The 16,768-nt window shown below is 37.7% G+C and overlaps 1 protein-coding gene across 1 annotated transcript in view; it reads right to left on the bottom strand.

Annotated features, from left to right (window-relative positions):
• MAP2 (microtubule-associated protein 2) overlaps nucleotides 1-16,768 on the bottom strand; it is a gene marked incomplete at its 5' end in the record, with an annotated part of 62,717 nt that overhangs the window by 42,928 nt on the left and 3,021 nt on the right. Inside the window, 4 exons of the mRNA XM_008570415.1 lie at nucleotides 1,122-1,256; nucleotides 1,429-1,635; nucleotides 1,838-4,660; nucleotides 4,790-5,713. Of these exons, the coding sequence (XP_008568637.1) occupies nucleotides 1,122-1,256; nucleotides 1,429-1,635; nucleotides 1,838-4,660; nucleotides 4,790-5,713 (4,089 nt within the window). The remainder of the gene's footprint in view (nucleotides 1-1,121; nucleotides 1,257-1,428; nucleotides 1,636-1,837; nucleotides 4,661-4,789; nucleotides 5,714-16,768) is intronic.

The raw sequence follows: 16,768 nt of genomic DNA on the forward strand, positions 1-16,768 counted from the left end.
TCTCACAAAGGCTCATCCTGATCTTAACTTTTAAAAACATCCAAAGATTTATACAGAGCTATTTATTATGAATAATGGAAAGGAAAATATTCCTTTCTGATTAAGCAATCTGATATTTTGTTGACTACAAGCATGACACCATAAGTGCTAAAATAAAATATATTATAAGTTAGTAAGATGATCATAGTATAATTATACATATAAAATACATAACTTGCACTGAAATTTTGAAATAAAATTTGCATTATAGATATTTGTATGGGGCTTTATTGATTTCTAACATGATCCATTTTTTCATTCATCCACTTTTTTAAACTTAGTAAAAAATGTGTATATTTGGAGAAGACAGAGAAATTAAAACTTAAGTTGATTTCTAACTTAAGTTCTTACTAAGGGGGATAGGGTTTTATCTTAGAATTTTGAATACTGAATTATAAAAAAAAAATTAGTTTCGGATCCAACACATTTAAGAAAATCCTGGTGACAAAATGTCAGTACTGTAGATTGAAAACCTTGCTAATTTTGCATATGAGGAATAAAATCTGAAGGGAATACCAGAAAATTTCATTTTCCCTCCCCCCTGCCATATAAATCAATTTTGCAAACCACAGTTTTACCCCAGGTTTGCTTTTCATTTTTAACCCCTAAATCACTATGCATTCTTCATGGTTTTCAGTAAATTCATCAACATCAGTAACAGATTTGGCAGTAACAATGTAGAAAATAGACATATATGGGTTTAAGCATGAGGAAGATAAATAAGCAAAATAATGAGAATGCATACCACAGTTAAATTCATCGCCACCATCTAACCAAACACACAGAATGAAAACAGGAATCCCCAGAACGTGACACTAGGGTACAATGCCAAGATACAATCACGCACTCTTATGTCTGAGCATGACAAAGAAATAGATGGTCATGACCTCTTCTGCAGGGAGGGAAAAAAAAAAAGAATAATGATACAAGACACTTAATAGCAAAATTGTTCATAACTGCTGAGATTCTGGGAAGAAAAACAAAATGAAGGAGCCGCTACTGTAATGAGATAAAAAAACAAACAAAAAAACTAAAAAAACATGTCTATGTTTGCCAGTCACATTGCAGAATTGAACAGTCACCTGTCGTTTTCCGCTTAACACAGGAGAGATGAGTTGGTCTAGTATATTTGATAGCAGGTTTTAAAATGAATTTCCTGGAGGGAGAGTGGGCCTGAACTTCTGTTTTTTTAGCAAGTTCAGCCTTCTTATAAACTGCTATGAATAAGAAAACACAAAAAGCATACCATCAGGAAAAAATAAACACTTGCAGCAAAACCGAACGAAATTTCATAAGTAATTAGTTACCACTGTTAGGCACTTTCTTCTACAAAAGAGTAATAATGAGTTACTTCAAAAACGGTTTTAAAGAAGTGATTGTTAAATGAACCTTTTTTCCTTCTCACTTCATCTCTGGAGACTGTGCTAGGTTCCTTTTTAGCTATTTTTCTTTCAGGAGTGGAAATTCTGCCTCTCCCGGTTTTAAAAGGCTTTTCTTTTCTATGTTTCTCAAGAGATGATCTCCGAGCTTCCTTTTCAGCTTTCTCCTCTTTAGGAATAGTTTCTAACTGTTCTGTCATGATGCTCCTATCATCATCTGCGGATCAAAGCAAATCATGACAACAACAACAACGAAATCATTAGTAACAAATGTACAAAATCCTTCGTATATTTAACAAAATGCAAAATAAAGAGAGAAAGGGACATTTAAAAAAATGTTTAAAGTGAAAAAAAAGTCCATTAGCTTATTGGGTTTGATTTGAAGTAGAAAGTTAAAAAAAATAAAAAATAATGCACACCTTGAGTGTCCACCCAGAGGCTGTCAGCATCCATGATGGAGTCATCGATGGTGGTCTCGTCTTTGTACTCATCATAGGTTTCTGTCTTGTACTCTGAGAGTACGACCTCTTCTCTCTCAGGGGAAGCTGGAGCTTCTGGGGAGCCTTCCTTGGGTTCTGCCTGGGCTTCAGCTGCCACTTCCACTTCAAGCTCTTCTTCGTCATGAGGGGATGGTCTCCTTTCCACCTCAGGCTGCTCCAGGGCTGCAAAACGCACACTGTGGGACCCTGACTCTCCTTCATCAGTTGTGGTTTGCACGACAGTGATGAAATCATCTTCAATGGTCACAACGGATTCGATCACTCCTTTGTGTTCACCTGGACAGGTCTCCACAAATTCCTCCCTGACACCTGGAACACCCAGGTCGGTGATCTGAAGGGTGTCTGAGCGGAAGAGCAGTTTATCATATTCTCCCTGGGCTTCTATCTCTTCTTCTTCACCCTGAGCCTCCACTGGTTCAGACATGACTGCTTCAAGCAATGGCTCTGTAACGTCAGAGGGTGTGATAGATATATCTGGGGTCTCTTTGCTTTCTTCTTTTGGCGGCTGAATAAATTCCATCTGGACATCAGCTGTCTCATCGGTGGCTAACTCAGCCTCTGAAACAGCAGGTGGGCAAGGTATTTCCACTGACAGTTTGATGGCAATCTCATCTTGAATTAGAGATGATTCTGGAGATGTTTCCTTCTTGCCCTCATCAGGCTTCAAGGACTCCATGGTGAGGCTTTCGTGCTCACCGCTAGACTCATAGGACTCCTCCTTGTCTACAGCCTCCTGGTGCACCAAGTCGGGCTTGGCCACCTTCTCTTTGACTTCTGTCTCATTAACTTTGGTGCCTTCTTTCATGTGGCCAGTCTCAACACCCATAAATGCATCTGCCTCTTGAGATGCTTTGGCTGAGGGGGTCAGTTCCTGTGTGGTCTCGAGTTTAAGCTCTGTTGCCTTTTCTACACCTATGTTTAGCCCTGCAGCCATCTGTCCAAAGTCACTGATTTTAATATCTAATTGACCCTGGTCAGCTTTCTTTGCAGCAAAATCCAGTCCTTGTTCAGCTTTTTTGGATGGCTCTAACTCAGCTACCTCTGGCACTGAACTAAGACCTTTGTCTGCTCTCTCAGATGATGCATCTTTTGATACTGTCAGTTCTTTGTCTGAAGCTTGTTTATAGGTTACTCCTAATGCAAATGTTTCAACTTTATCACCAGACTCTTCTGTTTCCTTGGCATGTTCTTTTGAATCAGCATGCTCTTCAGTCTTTTCTAGAACAGTATCTAGCTTATCATTAGATTTCCTTTCCTGGTCAAACTCCCTACCCAGTCCAGACTTGTCACCGGAGATATGCAGGGATGTTTCCTTCTCAGCACTGAACTCATCTTTGATTTTTCCAGCAGCTGCCAGTTTTACTTCAATCAGTGAAAGGTCTGTGGCCAAATCCCTTCGAATTTTATCCTCAGTGCCTTCATAAAAGGAACCACTCTCCCCTGATAAGTTCTCACTGTCTTGAACAGGTGATGGGAGTGGGACCGTGTATTTATTGAACACACAATAGCCCAGGTCTTCAAGCTGACTATCTGTTTTTACAATGACATGGTTTTCATCAGTTACGGGGGGCAAGCCAGGACTACTCTCCTCAACAACAGTCTCTGATGGGACTGATTTCCTCCTGGCAACTTCAGCATCTGCACTCACAGAAGCTAATCTTGACCGTGTGCCTGCTAGATCCAGCATCTCAGGCAGGTCAGGAGCCATGACGGTACCATTTTTGTAATAATCTTTGGCTAAGAAAGGTGACTCACATGATGTCTCGACTTGAGTATTTTCCTCTCCAGAAGCTTTTTCTTTCTCTATCTGTTCTTCCTCTTTGCTTTCTACTGGGAAGCAAGGGGCTTTCTCAAGGGCAGGTGTGGTGGCTGGAAGGTAGTCATCCCCTTCATCCATGCTTCCACTAGTGTTGGTTAGAATATCAGAAGCCAGAGGAGAAAGATCATGCCCCCGACCAAAGTTAAATCCTAGGGCGATGGAATCCAGGCAAGACATGGGCAAGTTGATTGACATGCTTCTTTGTTCTATGGCAGACCTACCACCCAGTCCTAAACTCCTGCTAAGTGTTAAATCATCTTTATTCTTACTGTGCAGATCTCTTTTCTCCCCATACACTTTTGGATCAATAGTGAACATTCTTTCTTGAGGAGAACTGGGTTCTTCAGGTAGATCAGACGGATGACTCTGTGCAAGCATGCTATACCCTGCTTCTTGTGCCGGAGCACTGGGCTGGATTTCTTTTCCTGCTTGAAATCCCTTGTCACCATTTTTATGCATGAGAGACATAGTATCAGTACACTCATGGGCACTTTCTCTTGTGTCACTCAGTTCATAGTAATCACTGCCTGGCTGAATGCTTTTTGTTACTTCTTCTTTCAAGGCAGATGTCTCAAAGTATTTGGACATGCCTGACTTATCTTCATAAAACAGCACATCAGGCTCGGGGAATGGTGCAGCTCCCATTCCTTCAACCTCATTATCTTTGTCAGCAAGTTTCTCTTCAAAAAGCTCCTGGGCTGCAATCTTTTCACTTAGTGCAGCTGGTTTGGTCATGACTTTCTCCAGTGTCTCAGAGGTCACGTCTGAATCTGTAATTGCTTGCTCCAAACTTACAGGGAATGAGTCTTGTTTTAATATATCTGTGGTAGGCTCTTGGCCTTTCTGTTCTTCTGAAAAGGTGTGCTCTGTGGATGTCTGAATTATGCTTGTTTCTTCATCTGTCACTTTGGGGAGTTTACTCTCTTTTGGCAGAGCTTCTTTGTCAGAAACAGTTGTTTTTTCTTCAGACATTAGCTGAGTTTCCTTTTCAGCAATTGTAGGTTCCTGTTCACTGGAGGAGGAAGTCTCTTTTTTCTGCACACGGAGTTTACTCTCTTTTGGCAGAGCTTCTTTGTCAGAAACAGTTGTTTTTTCTTCAGACATTAGCTGAGGTTCCTTTTCAGCAATTGTAGGTTCCTGTTCACTGGAGGAGGAAGTCTCTTTTTTCTGCACACTCTCTTGATTTATGGTCCCTTTTTCATCACCTAAAACCTTCTCCATGACACATTCTTCCGCAACTGGAACATGAGCATCTTTGGGTAAGGTAATTGCCTCTAAAACTGGTGCTTCTGCCATTTTGTCAGGTTTATCCTTATGGAGCTCTTCAACTTTAGAAAAGTCTTTGGCAGTAGCTGGGCCACTGGTTTCCTGAAGAAATTTTCTGTCATCTGGCTGTAAGAGTGCAGGGGCAAAGGGCGATGCTTCTGTAACTATTTCATTCTTCATGACATCTAAGGGAAGAGTGAAGGTTCCACCTTGAAAGGGACTTGGCATGGGAGAATCAAATTGTTTCCCTTCCCATTTTGGGATATCCTCAAGAACATCTATTTCCCTCATGGGTGTCAGGGGGCCAGGAGATATTGGAGCAACTAAACCCCATTCATCCTTTTTTGCTTCCATTGGCATTTCAATGAACCAGTCCTTTTGTTCTTTTGGAGCTGAAGGCTCTGTAGGGAGGTCAATGCCAGGTACTACTAGGCTTGGTTCTGTCTTCTGTTTCATGTCTTCTAGGCTGGCTCCAAGAGTGTGCCCAAACAGAGCAGGAGGTGCTTTTTCTTCTTCTGTACCTTGCATGTCCTTTTTATCAGGGTAAGTTTTAGTCATCTCTGGCTGAGAAAATAAGGCAGCATTTTTAAGGTCTTCACCAGGCTTACTTTGCCTCTCTGACTCCTTTTCCTTCTTGTCCAAATGTTCAGCTGCAGAGGGAGTCAATTGCTGCTGATCCTGGAACTCCATCTTCGAGGCTGCAAGTAAATCTGAAGTAATCGGGTTGATTTTTAAACAAGTAATAGGTAAGTGCTATCAGGCAGTAAGCTTAAAATTATATTTTGAAATGATAAATGAATGGTACGGTGGAAATAACAAACAATGGAACATGCAAGCATGCTATCCATTTAAAAGTCAATATGAATATTGTCAGGACTGAGATATATGTATACTATTACTGAAATGAACTTCCGTTGTAAATTAATATGTACAGGAACTGTAAGAAGAATATAAATCTGAATACTCCTTTGTCCTTTTTTTGTTTGTTACATATTTCGTATGTGATGCATATTATAGAAAAAAAATTCATGTGCCTTCTATAGATTAAAATTATAAGTTAATGAATATTGAATAAGTAGCTAATGCTAGGGTACAAAAGAACATGTTAAGGACTAAACATGGATAAGGATTGATTTCTACTGAACGTTTTCATTGTTTTTTATTTTATTGTTTTTCATTTAAAGATAAATTGGCAGGCCATGAGCAGAAGGCCAATTCATAATTATATGTGTTAATATTTTCAGTTAACTTGATCAACAAAGGCCAAGACCAACTTTTTAGGCAACGAAAGGTTACAGGCATAAAATTTTAGAAAGCATCTGAGATTAATATCAGGAATATAAATAAATATCTGCTGTCAATTTTATATAATATGACCTAAGAATGGCAATTTCTACTGCACATTCAAAATTCTTAATTTCAATTATTTCTTAGTCTGTATGACAGAAGTAAGAAACTGTGAATTATACTATTAATACTGGGAGTCACGTGAGTATAAAAACTTTCGAAAGAGCTAGCTTTAAAACACCTTGGTCATGACCTCATTCCCTGGAACATGACCAACTGCTGAAGCATTGACCAGTAATGGCTTTAGAGATGCTTCACATAAATTAAATTGCACACTTTTATTTTTATTTATACACTAATCCAAAAGGCTTTAGAGTCTCACTTGTGTTTTTTTAAGGTCAAAAGTATTTCATTGAGATCATCAGAGCAAAATGTAGTTATCTAGAAAGATTTGGGGGAAAATAATAAAATTCAACCATCTCTAGAAGACCAAGTGTATGGATCATCATTACCTTATATACTTGTGTGTCCTGTTGTAACAATAGAAAAAAAATACTTTATGAACTTCAAATGAAGGTTAGATGAATGAAAACTCAAGAGATATGGGCATGATCAAAGGGCTTGGCTGCTATGGGGAGAAAAGGACATGAGAAGCATCAGCAGGAGCTCTTAAGGAAACCAAACCAGTATTCATTGAAGCATAAAAAATCCAGCACACTGCGGGTGCAAACAAAAACGATTCTACCATTTAAGCCTATATGTGCCAAAATCCAACTCTACGATTTGAAAGAAAAGCATATGAATTGCTGTCCCAAAAATAAAAACAAAAATATACATGTATTAGCAATGTGACTGGCAAACATTTGAGATGAGGGGGGGCGGTTAAAAAAAAAAAAGAAAGAAAGAAAAAAAAAAAAGCTCACATAGCATCCTCAGCCTGGCTGCAAAGCGTTTTGTATCACGGCAAAGGAAAATCAGGAATCAGCTGCAGCAATGGAAAACCAAGCTGCCACACACCTGCGCAAGCCACACTCTGCTCGTTAAGCCTAAAACAGTGGTCTTGTGATCACGAGAAGACCCAGAAATGAAATAGCGTTGGAAAGGCAACAGGTTGGTAAGCCGCTGGAGAGATCATTTGCAACATAACACATGCAAATCCTAAGAAAGACACACCTTCCCTGGCACAGGAAGGGGTTTTTACTTCTGGAGACACCTCCGTGACCTCTTTTACACTTTTCTCATGCGGGGCCCCTGCTGGGACACTCTCTTCAGGAACTATTTGAGCCTGGGCACTAGACTCCACTTGGCCCTCACTGAGGACCCTGGGTTGCTCTGAGGACTTAGCAGCCCCAGGCTCTTTCCCAGGAAGAGCGGCAGGTTTCTCTTCCTCAGCCATCGGACCCTCTAGCGTTTCTTCTTCTTAGGGATGAAAAAGATGTTGACATCATGACCACAGAACAATACACGAAACGACAGAAATATTAGTTAGGGAACACTTTCAGCTCCATTAGAATGACCTCACGAGGACATCGGGTGTTTTTTCTTTTACCATTTGGATGAGCAAATTAATATTCTAATGAAAGATACATTATGTACTGGTTGGAAAATCATGATGTATAATCTGCTGATAGTGATGCCTTTTAAAGTTTCATTAAAAAGCTGTTTATTTTAAAATTTGAGAGCTGAAAGGGTTTTATTTATCTATTACCCTTAGTAGAAATGGCAGTAAGTTGCACGCATGTGAAAAGCTTGCTGGAAATTAGAGACAGTGCTGCCGGTTAACAGATGGTTGTGAAAAGATAGATGTATTGATGTACTGAAAAAAAAAACCCTTTAAATTTGTTAGACATGTGCTGTTTTCTCCAATGCAGGAAGCCCCTACATATGAATTCTTAATTGCTTTATTTAAATCATGCACATTTCGCTCAAGAAATTCTTGGGAATAAAAAAGCCTTGCTTCAAAATAATATCCAACCAACTACCTTAACAGCATTATCACAAAGTCCCTTTAAATTTGTTAGACATGTGCTGTTTTCTTCAATGCAGGAAGCCCCTACATATGAATTCTTAATTGCTTTATTTAAATCATGCACATTTCGCTCAAGAAATTCTTGGGAATAAAAAAAGCCTTGCTTCAAAATAATATCCAACCAACTACCTTAACAGCATTATCACAAAGTCCATCAAAACTACTTAAAATATAATTTAGTCAGTATTTCCAAGGTAAAAGACTACCTTAGTCAATTTATGTTATTTTCAATGCATTATTTGATGTCAGAGAAGATGAAAATTTTCGAGGAGTAAGTAAAATATTTTGAAAAACAAGGTTTCAAGGGTTTGGATCCCGTTACCAGCCTGTCACCACCCCCAGCCAAAAAAAACAAAAACAAAAACAAAACCCTAGGAACACAAAGTCAAGGTCAAATTTAAATCTTACTATTTACAAAAGTCTGCCTGTGGAACACAATTGTCATCATATTGTTTAACCCTCTGACATATCAGTAATATAGATACTATATTTGACACTAATATAGAAAATGTGCATATTAGCAATAAAGTCTTATTTCTGCAATTCAAAACAAAATCACCAAGGGAAGATAATTGAGTGGCAAATAAACTGCTAAAATATCCTTCCAAAAGATGTATATCACATGAAACAATGTTAACATTTAAGATGTAAAAATAAAAAACAACTTATGAAGGTCATGAATTATTGCATTCATTTGTTTCTCATTTATACTTCAAATGCCAGTAAAAATACATAAATCCTATCTTATCACTTAAGAAATTAGAGGGAAAAATAAAAGTTATGTTATAGTTCTGCAAATGGAAGATTCTTAGGAAATTCATATGAAACAATTATACATTGTTTAAATGGATCTGCGGGAAAGACTGCAGATAGAAAGAAAAAGAATTTTCTTTTTTGAGAAATATTATTGCCCTCGTGAGGAGGAAAATGAGAGCGAGAACTATTTCATCTATCTTCTCACATTTAGCACTTAACACCCTTTCATCTTTGTAATTTAATTATGTAAGTAACATTTTAAAATTCTGAATCTAACTTATTTTAAGAAAATTGTTATAATGCCATAGATTTTGATTTGAAAATTCACATATTTTTTCTTGTTTCAAGTTCACACTATTAGAACTTAGTTTCCCTTAATACAGGTTATATTTCTTTATCAGTGTCTGAACCACTGATGCTCTGTGCTTTCAAAAGGGCCCTGAAGAAGGTAATTATTGTGAATATAGTTGGTGAGCTGTGAACTTATTCCTCATTGCCTTGGACCAATCTGCCCTTAAATTAAATATTGTCCCATATGTAAATAAACTCTTCAGCCAAGCAAATTACTTTTCTCTATTTGAAAATAACCTCTTCACCTAAGCAAAAATATTTTTAGCCATAATTTACTTTACAAAACTGCCTAGTTAGAATGAGACAAATGATACCCATTGCCCACTTATTTTATCCTCACCATAGCCAATTATACATTAGGGTCTCCCAGCTTTATAAGGCTGGAATGAGGAAGGCTGTGAATCATTTCCCTCATTTTAGCCAGGCTCTACTGATATGAGCCAAGATTTAGTCAGCTGGGAAAGCCTTTGAAGTTTTTGTAGATGATTAAATGATATGGGGAAATAAATTCATTCCATCATATTTATTCTGCTTTAAACAGATTCTTCAATCTTTCTCTTTTAAAGAGCTATCATATTAACTTAGCACTTAAAAGAAATCTAATTCTATTGAAGGCTGGTCCTAGTAATATTCTGTATTCGAGGAGGAAAAAAATGATATTCAGAGTCATCTTCTTCGATTTGGGTAAGAATATGTTCTTCCTTGACTAATCTGTTGACGGGGAACAGAAAAGAGTCATCCTTCAATCAAACTTATTATTTTGTTTTCTTTCCTTCCTTCTTGGAAATGATGATTTATAGAAAAAGGAAGTGCTCACATGCCTCAAGGAAGTCTTTTTAAGATATAAATTGTTGAGGCATTTGGATGGATACAACTTATGTAGGGGCTTCACTTTCATGTGGAAAAAACAGGCTCCTCCCGTCCCACCCCCATATGAAGGCCCACTTAACATGAAGTACGTGTCAAAGCTGCAGGCTGGGGAGGAGGAGCAGAAGGGGACCATGCTTGGTTCACCTGTCTCCTGGCCTAAGTGGGCCTCTGAACTCTGCGCTGGGACACTGAGGGGCACGCTAGAGGTAGTCCATTCTGAGCTGAACAAAGGATGCTCATAGTACTCCTCATCAGAATTGTAAGGGTCATCATCAGGCACAGACACCGAGATGGACGGGGCTAGGAGTCTACGCCTCTCCCCGCTGGTGGCAGGTTCGTGGCTTGGGAACCTGTGTAGAGGACCCACTTGATCCTCAGCCCCTTCATCTACAAACAGACACACAGGAAGAAACTGCAGGGAGAACTGGACAAGACAAACACAAGGTCAGACAAGGACACCTACACAAGAACACAGGGGGTCATAGAAGCAGCACAGCAGGATGGAGGGGAATTAGCAAGAACAAGCTGATGGCGGATGGGAGACAGTGAATATTTCATGCTTCAGTAGCTGCTGGATTTAAACTATTCCTTCAGCAATTCTGCCATTGATCTAAGTGAATCAAAAGCATTGACAACTCTGTGGCAAAACAGAAATTATCTATATATTCCTCTCAAACAAGTCAGAATAACCAAGGAAACATTGGAATAGAAACAAAGAATTGCAAGGCAAATGCATTCTTTGGAAGAAATTCTTTCAGGAAGATGAATTCTTCTCACGCTTGCATCAATATATTTATAAGTTAGAAAAGAGGAAAGTTGTTAGAAATGGATGTCTGTATGATTAGGGGGAAAAATAGTCCTGTTTGAAACACAACCTTAGTTATCTAGATACACAAATAGGGTTTTGGTTAATTTAATTTTTAGCTAATGACTTTAACCAGAAAGTAATTTTTTTTCCCCCCTTTTTGTCTTTTTCCTGACAGGTAACGGGATTGCAACCCTCAGTGTCGCGCCTGCACCGCACTCAGCCAGTGAGCGGACCAGTCTCTATATGGGATCCGAACCCTCGTCGGGAGCGCAGCTGCGCTCCCAAGCGCCGCACTCTACCGAGTGCGCCACCAGGCCGGCCCACAGAAAGTAATTTTTAATTTCAATCCTGTTAAGAAAAATCTACAATGCATTATTCCTCTTTCCTGCCTTGAAAAGGAAGAACAATTAGCCTAGCTCTTTTGAGGCAAAAGCTAATGTAGTATCCAGGAACATCATTTTAAACACTGGTTCTCATCTGCATGACTGTGGAAGTATATTGTTTAAGAAAGTCCCTAATATTATAAAGTTTTCTTATATTTTGCCTCTCCTATGAAAGCTTAATAGAGATACAATTAGCTGAGAATTTCTTCAAAAATGGCTTCAGATTCAAGTCTTTATTCCATACAGTTTCATTTGTACCACTGACTCTTGGCTGTTTTTATGTTTCAAACCTCTTATTGCATATTTCTTATTGAAAGGAACTGCTTTCCTTTCTATCCTTTCCTATGTCTTGGCTTGAAAATCTGCATTATTTAAATATATTTCTTAAATACATAACAGTAGATCAGTCTGCTTAGCATCTGGATTCTTATATAACTTAATGAGCTTTAAGGACTATGAAAATGAATACTACTTGGCTTGTGATGTGGTGTAGACATTACATCTCAAACCTATGTGGCAGGTTACTAAATTTGCTCAAAACTATTTACTTAATTATATTGAGAAATAATTTAAAAATTTCATAACTCTAAATAATAAGAAAAAAGTCTATAATATCTATCTGTATAGCTTTAATTTCTATCAGAATTTAAATAGACAGAATTATAGCATTAATTTGAAAATGCATTGTATTTTTAGAAGAGTCCCTTATTTTCAGTCTATAATATCTATCTGTATAGCTTTAATTTCTATCAGAATTTAAACAGACAGAATTATAGCATTAATTTGAAAATGCATTGTATTTTTAGAAGAGTCCCTTATTTTCAGCAACCAAGTGCTAACACCAGAAATAAGTGCGAAATCCTAAGGATACTGAAATAACACTTAGTTATTTTAGTAAGAGAGAATACTTTTAATCTTTTGAGCACATTATTTACTGATTGTTCCATGGAAGTTGTTTCTGGGTGTATGCTCAGAACTTTCTCAGCCATGATGCTTATTATATCATGGGATAGCAGAAGCCTAAAGTAATGTTTGATATTCTTAGTTCAACTCAGCACGATTCCTCAGCTGAGCAGATAATTGCCCGAGATCTGGCCTACAACACTGACTGTACCATAGCCCTGGGCTTGTCACATATCCTAGCCACTCATATTTTCCCTAGTGACTCTCTGGGGCTGTAAACTCCCCACATATGCAAGTTACTCCTAAAACTTCCAATGTGTTCTACAGATTGCATGGACAGTCAATAAGTGAAAATGGGATATTTGTCTCTCTGCTTTTCAACATTTATTTTCTGGGAAGTAGAGCAGACTACAATACAAACTAAAGAATTTAAAGCTGAGAGCTAGTAGTTTAAAGGTAACACTCATTGGACGTTTTAACCTTTTGAAGATTTTGGCCTCCTCTTATTGTCACTGCTCTTTTTCAAAGTTCCGAAATGTAAAAACCACCCAGACTCTTGCTTCAGATCTATAACATTTCAAAAGAAATGGCATTTTCTCTTCTGAAAACTTACACACTAATCAGAGAAAAACAAAAACAACAATAAAAACTTTAAGGGCTCCCTTGAAAAAGTAGCTTCTCTGTGGTATTTGTTTGGCCTTGAGCCAAGGCAACTTCAAAAAGAGTGTCTGGCAAAGTCCAGTCCTCTCTTGGTACTATGAGCTGTATGTACTCCAAGTCTCCATTTAGGGCCTGTGAGCCTAAAGCCCACTTATGTTACAAGCTCTAGAGATATGCCAGGGAAGCTATACTTAGAGAGGATCATAGCCAGCTGAGTCCAAACTCGGTTTGGACTAAGTCCACTTGGTTCCAACAATAATGACAGAAGACATATTAGATCTTCATTTGTGATGGAGTTGTGTATAGTGGGTGTTTTTGGATCACACTCAATGGAGGTGGGATACATAATAATTATTAAAAGATATTATAAATAAATGAAATGTTTATTTGGGAATGGTTTTAAAAAAGGAAATTAGTATAGGAAAAAAAAAGAACTTTCATTTGAAGATAATTTACTTCCTCAGTCTCACAGTAAGAACCTTGAGAGGAGACAGATTTAGAGATGTAATGCCACTGTGGCTACAGGATTTGATTTGGACGTAAATTCTGGATAAGCCACTTATCCAGACATAAGCCCTGACATCCTTGTCAAAAAAGTGGGAATGAATATCATCTATCTTTGTGGGTTGCTGGGAGGATTAAAGGGGAAATATCTGAAAGTGATGAACTCACTGTTCCACTCCATTCATGTTAGCATCTGTGTCTTCAGTGTACTCAGATAAGTTGTCAAGCACCTCTGTTCCCTCCCTTCATTTGACACATCAAAGTTGGAGTTGAGAGATTTATGAAAAATTAAATTCATTTTGTATGAGTTAGTTTTTCTGTTTAAAGTCAGGATTGAATGCAGGCATCCTTTTACTTTAAGTAGGCATGCTTTGGGGGACTCTGCTTTTGCCACAAAATATTCTATTTTATTTAATAATGTGATATATTAAAGGACGGGTAACCTTATGGACCTTAGGCTTTTACATAGTTCTTTTGCATAATTATAATCTTCAAAAATGAAGTTTACCTTCAATGGAGGAATAAATTTTCCCTAGTTTGCTTTCATTCAAACTTGTTTTTTAAAAAGCACTTGAAAGTTTATATTGGGTTACTGTAAGGTTTGCCACACAAAACTCAGCCTTGGTGTGTCAGTCCTTTCTTGTACAAATGAGCAATTGCTTTTCCAAGAGGCCACATTCTCAGGGAACTCATGACTCAGTGATCTTTGCTTGTTGTGGTAACACAGCTGTTGTCCCACAGCCTATGGCTGAAGGTAGCTGGCTCCACTTGCATGGTTTTCGACCATTTCTAAGCCCTTTCCATTCTGCAAGCTTTTGACTGAGGACTCTTCAGTTTGTTGGCTGTTATTGCTGCCCCAGAATGAGATGGAGGGAAAACTGCTTTCAGATGAGCAATTATGTCACTACATCTATGACATAGGAAAACACCATCCTAGAATTCTGGAGCAAATCTAAGAGGGTAGAAGGATTCCTGGTTCTGTTTTCAGATGATTCCACATTCTTCCTTAGGCTTCCAAATTCTATGAGCAATTATGTCACTACATCTATGACATAGGAAAACACCATCCTAGAATTCTGGAGCAAATCTAAGAGGGCAGAAGGATTCCTGGTTCTGTTTTCAGATGATTCCACATTCTTCCTTAGGCTTCCAAATTCTAACAGCTCAGTCCAAATGACAACTATTAAGGGTAGGCCGAAAAGAAAAAGGAAGTTAAATTTGAAAACATATTAACTAGTACAGTTTTGGTTTACTGTACCATCGTTTCCTTTCTCAGTACGATACTGGTTTAATTTTTCCATCAAAATCCCTTGTAAATGTTCCCCCAAATAAGCACATATTCTGGGAATCATTACATTAATTATAATAAACGAATATTCATAAATGATAGTAATTAACATCTTAATGTCATTTTTAGTGGGAGCTTTCATGCTTCCCCTTTGGGAAAGAGCAGCTTTAAAAATGGTTATTAAGAAAAAGAAAGTTTACCCTTAAAACAACTGAATTACTCAATTTACTTCAAGAACTTTCTTCTATTTGTATAAAAGGATGGGACTGTGGCAGTCATTGTACCTTTAGATTAAAATTTCTTTGACGGTATGTCAGAGTAAATAATCCGCTAGACAAGGCAAAGAAACCCACCTGCTCCCTTTCCACCTGACCTGCTATAAGCAATATACACTGATGGAATTTAAGCTGGTCTTTGCAAACTAATTGGTTTGAAAAATGGAACAATCTTGTCTTGTAACTTGTCACTAATTTACTTTCTCACAAAATGAAATTAAAAAAAAAACTTCATTGTACATAATTTAAGTGTGGTTTAAAATTAAAAAAAGAGGCAGTAGTTTGATTGTCTAGACCATCTATCTTTCACATATTTAAGGTAAGAATATTATCAGGTCTTTAAATTAATGAAGTAAAGTTTATAAAATACATGCCTTTTCTTATATAACTAAAAAATAGTTATCCTTTAAAAAGCAGATCATCAGGCCTTCATATAGTTTAATGCTTTTTTTGAAAACATTTTTTTTTTTAAAATGCAAGTTTGGTTTGAAAAGAACTTTGAATTACTTTCAATAGGAAGTAAGCTGACATTTTCCCTGAATATATTGAAACAGCTTGGGGAAAGCACTTCTGACATGAAAGAAAACAGTTACTCTGGAAAGCTGACACCAAAGCTACCAAAATGTGAAAGTGATTTTATATTTTATTTATATTTTCATCATATCCATCACATTAGCCTCCAAAAGCAAGCTGGGTGTAATCCCAGATGGGAGTCCCTCGCTTCTTCCCTTTCTGCTCCAACTCCCATAGAGTGAAACAGGACATGACTTGATCTTGAGCAGATTTTTGGAGTAAGCCAACTCTGTCAACATTATATGGGTTAAAAGGATTCTCTGACATTTGAAAGGCTTTAAGTAGGAGCTCAGAAACATTTTCAATGACTTGAGGAAGGACAATTGTCGTCTAAGGCTTCCTGACCCCAGCAGGCTGCTGCTTTCTCTCATACTCCTTCACTCCTTTCTCACTACCCTTTAGCCACGGACCCCCTTCAGTTTCTAGAACACTTCATCTTCTTGCCCACCTGAGTGCCCTTGTACATCCTGGTCCCCCTGCCCAAGTGTCCTTTTTTTCCTTCTTTGCTTTTGCAACACTTCCTCATGCTTCTGGGCTCAGCTCCTTACCCATCCCCCCACCATCCATAAAATAAGATTTCCCTTGCTGTTTTATCTTAAAGTTTCCTGTTCTTTTCTTTCTTAGTTCTAATCCAATTTGAAGTTATTTGTAAGCTCATTTATTGGATTTCCATTCTCCACTACATGGGCTGCTCTTTAAAAGCAAGGATCATATCTGTTTTGCTCACTAGTATGTACCCAGAATATGAAGAGTGCTTAGAACTTTGTAGGTGCTCAGTAAATATGTGCCAAATGGATGGATGAATATAAGACCAAAAAGAATCTTTCAAATCTGTAAATTAAAAGATCAAATCACATTTTAAGGGAATTAGCTAATTATCAGTGGATGTTATGCAATGACTACAGTCCCCAAACTTTCTTTAATTCCTTACAATAATATAGTTTAACGTTATTTCAGACAGTAAATTTTTTAAAAGCCTCTATTTAATAAAGAAAAACCTAAAAAAGTTCAGGTTTATAAATCTATGACAAAAATAAATTAGACTGGAGTTGATAATATATAGTTCAGTAGTTTACAT

This window comes from Galeopterus variegatus, unplaced genomic scaffold, assembly GCF_000696425.1.
Source record: "Galeopterus variegatus unplaced genomic scaffold, G_variegatus-3.0.2 Scaffold600, whole genome shotgun sequence".
Lineage (NCBI taxonomy): Eukaryota > Metazoa > Chordata > Mammalia > Dermoptera > Cynocephalidae > Galeopterus > Galeopterus variegatus.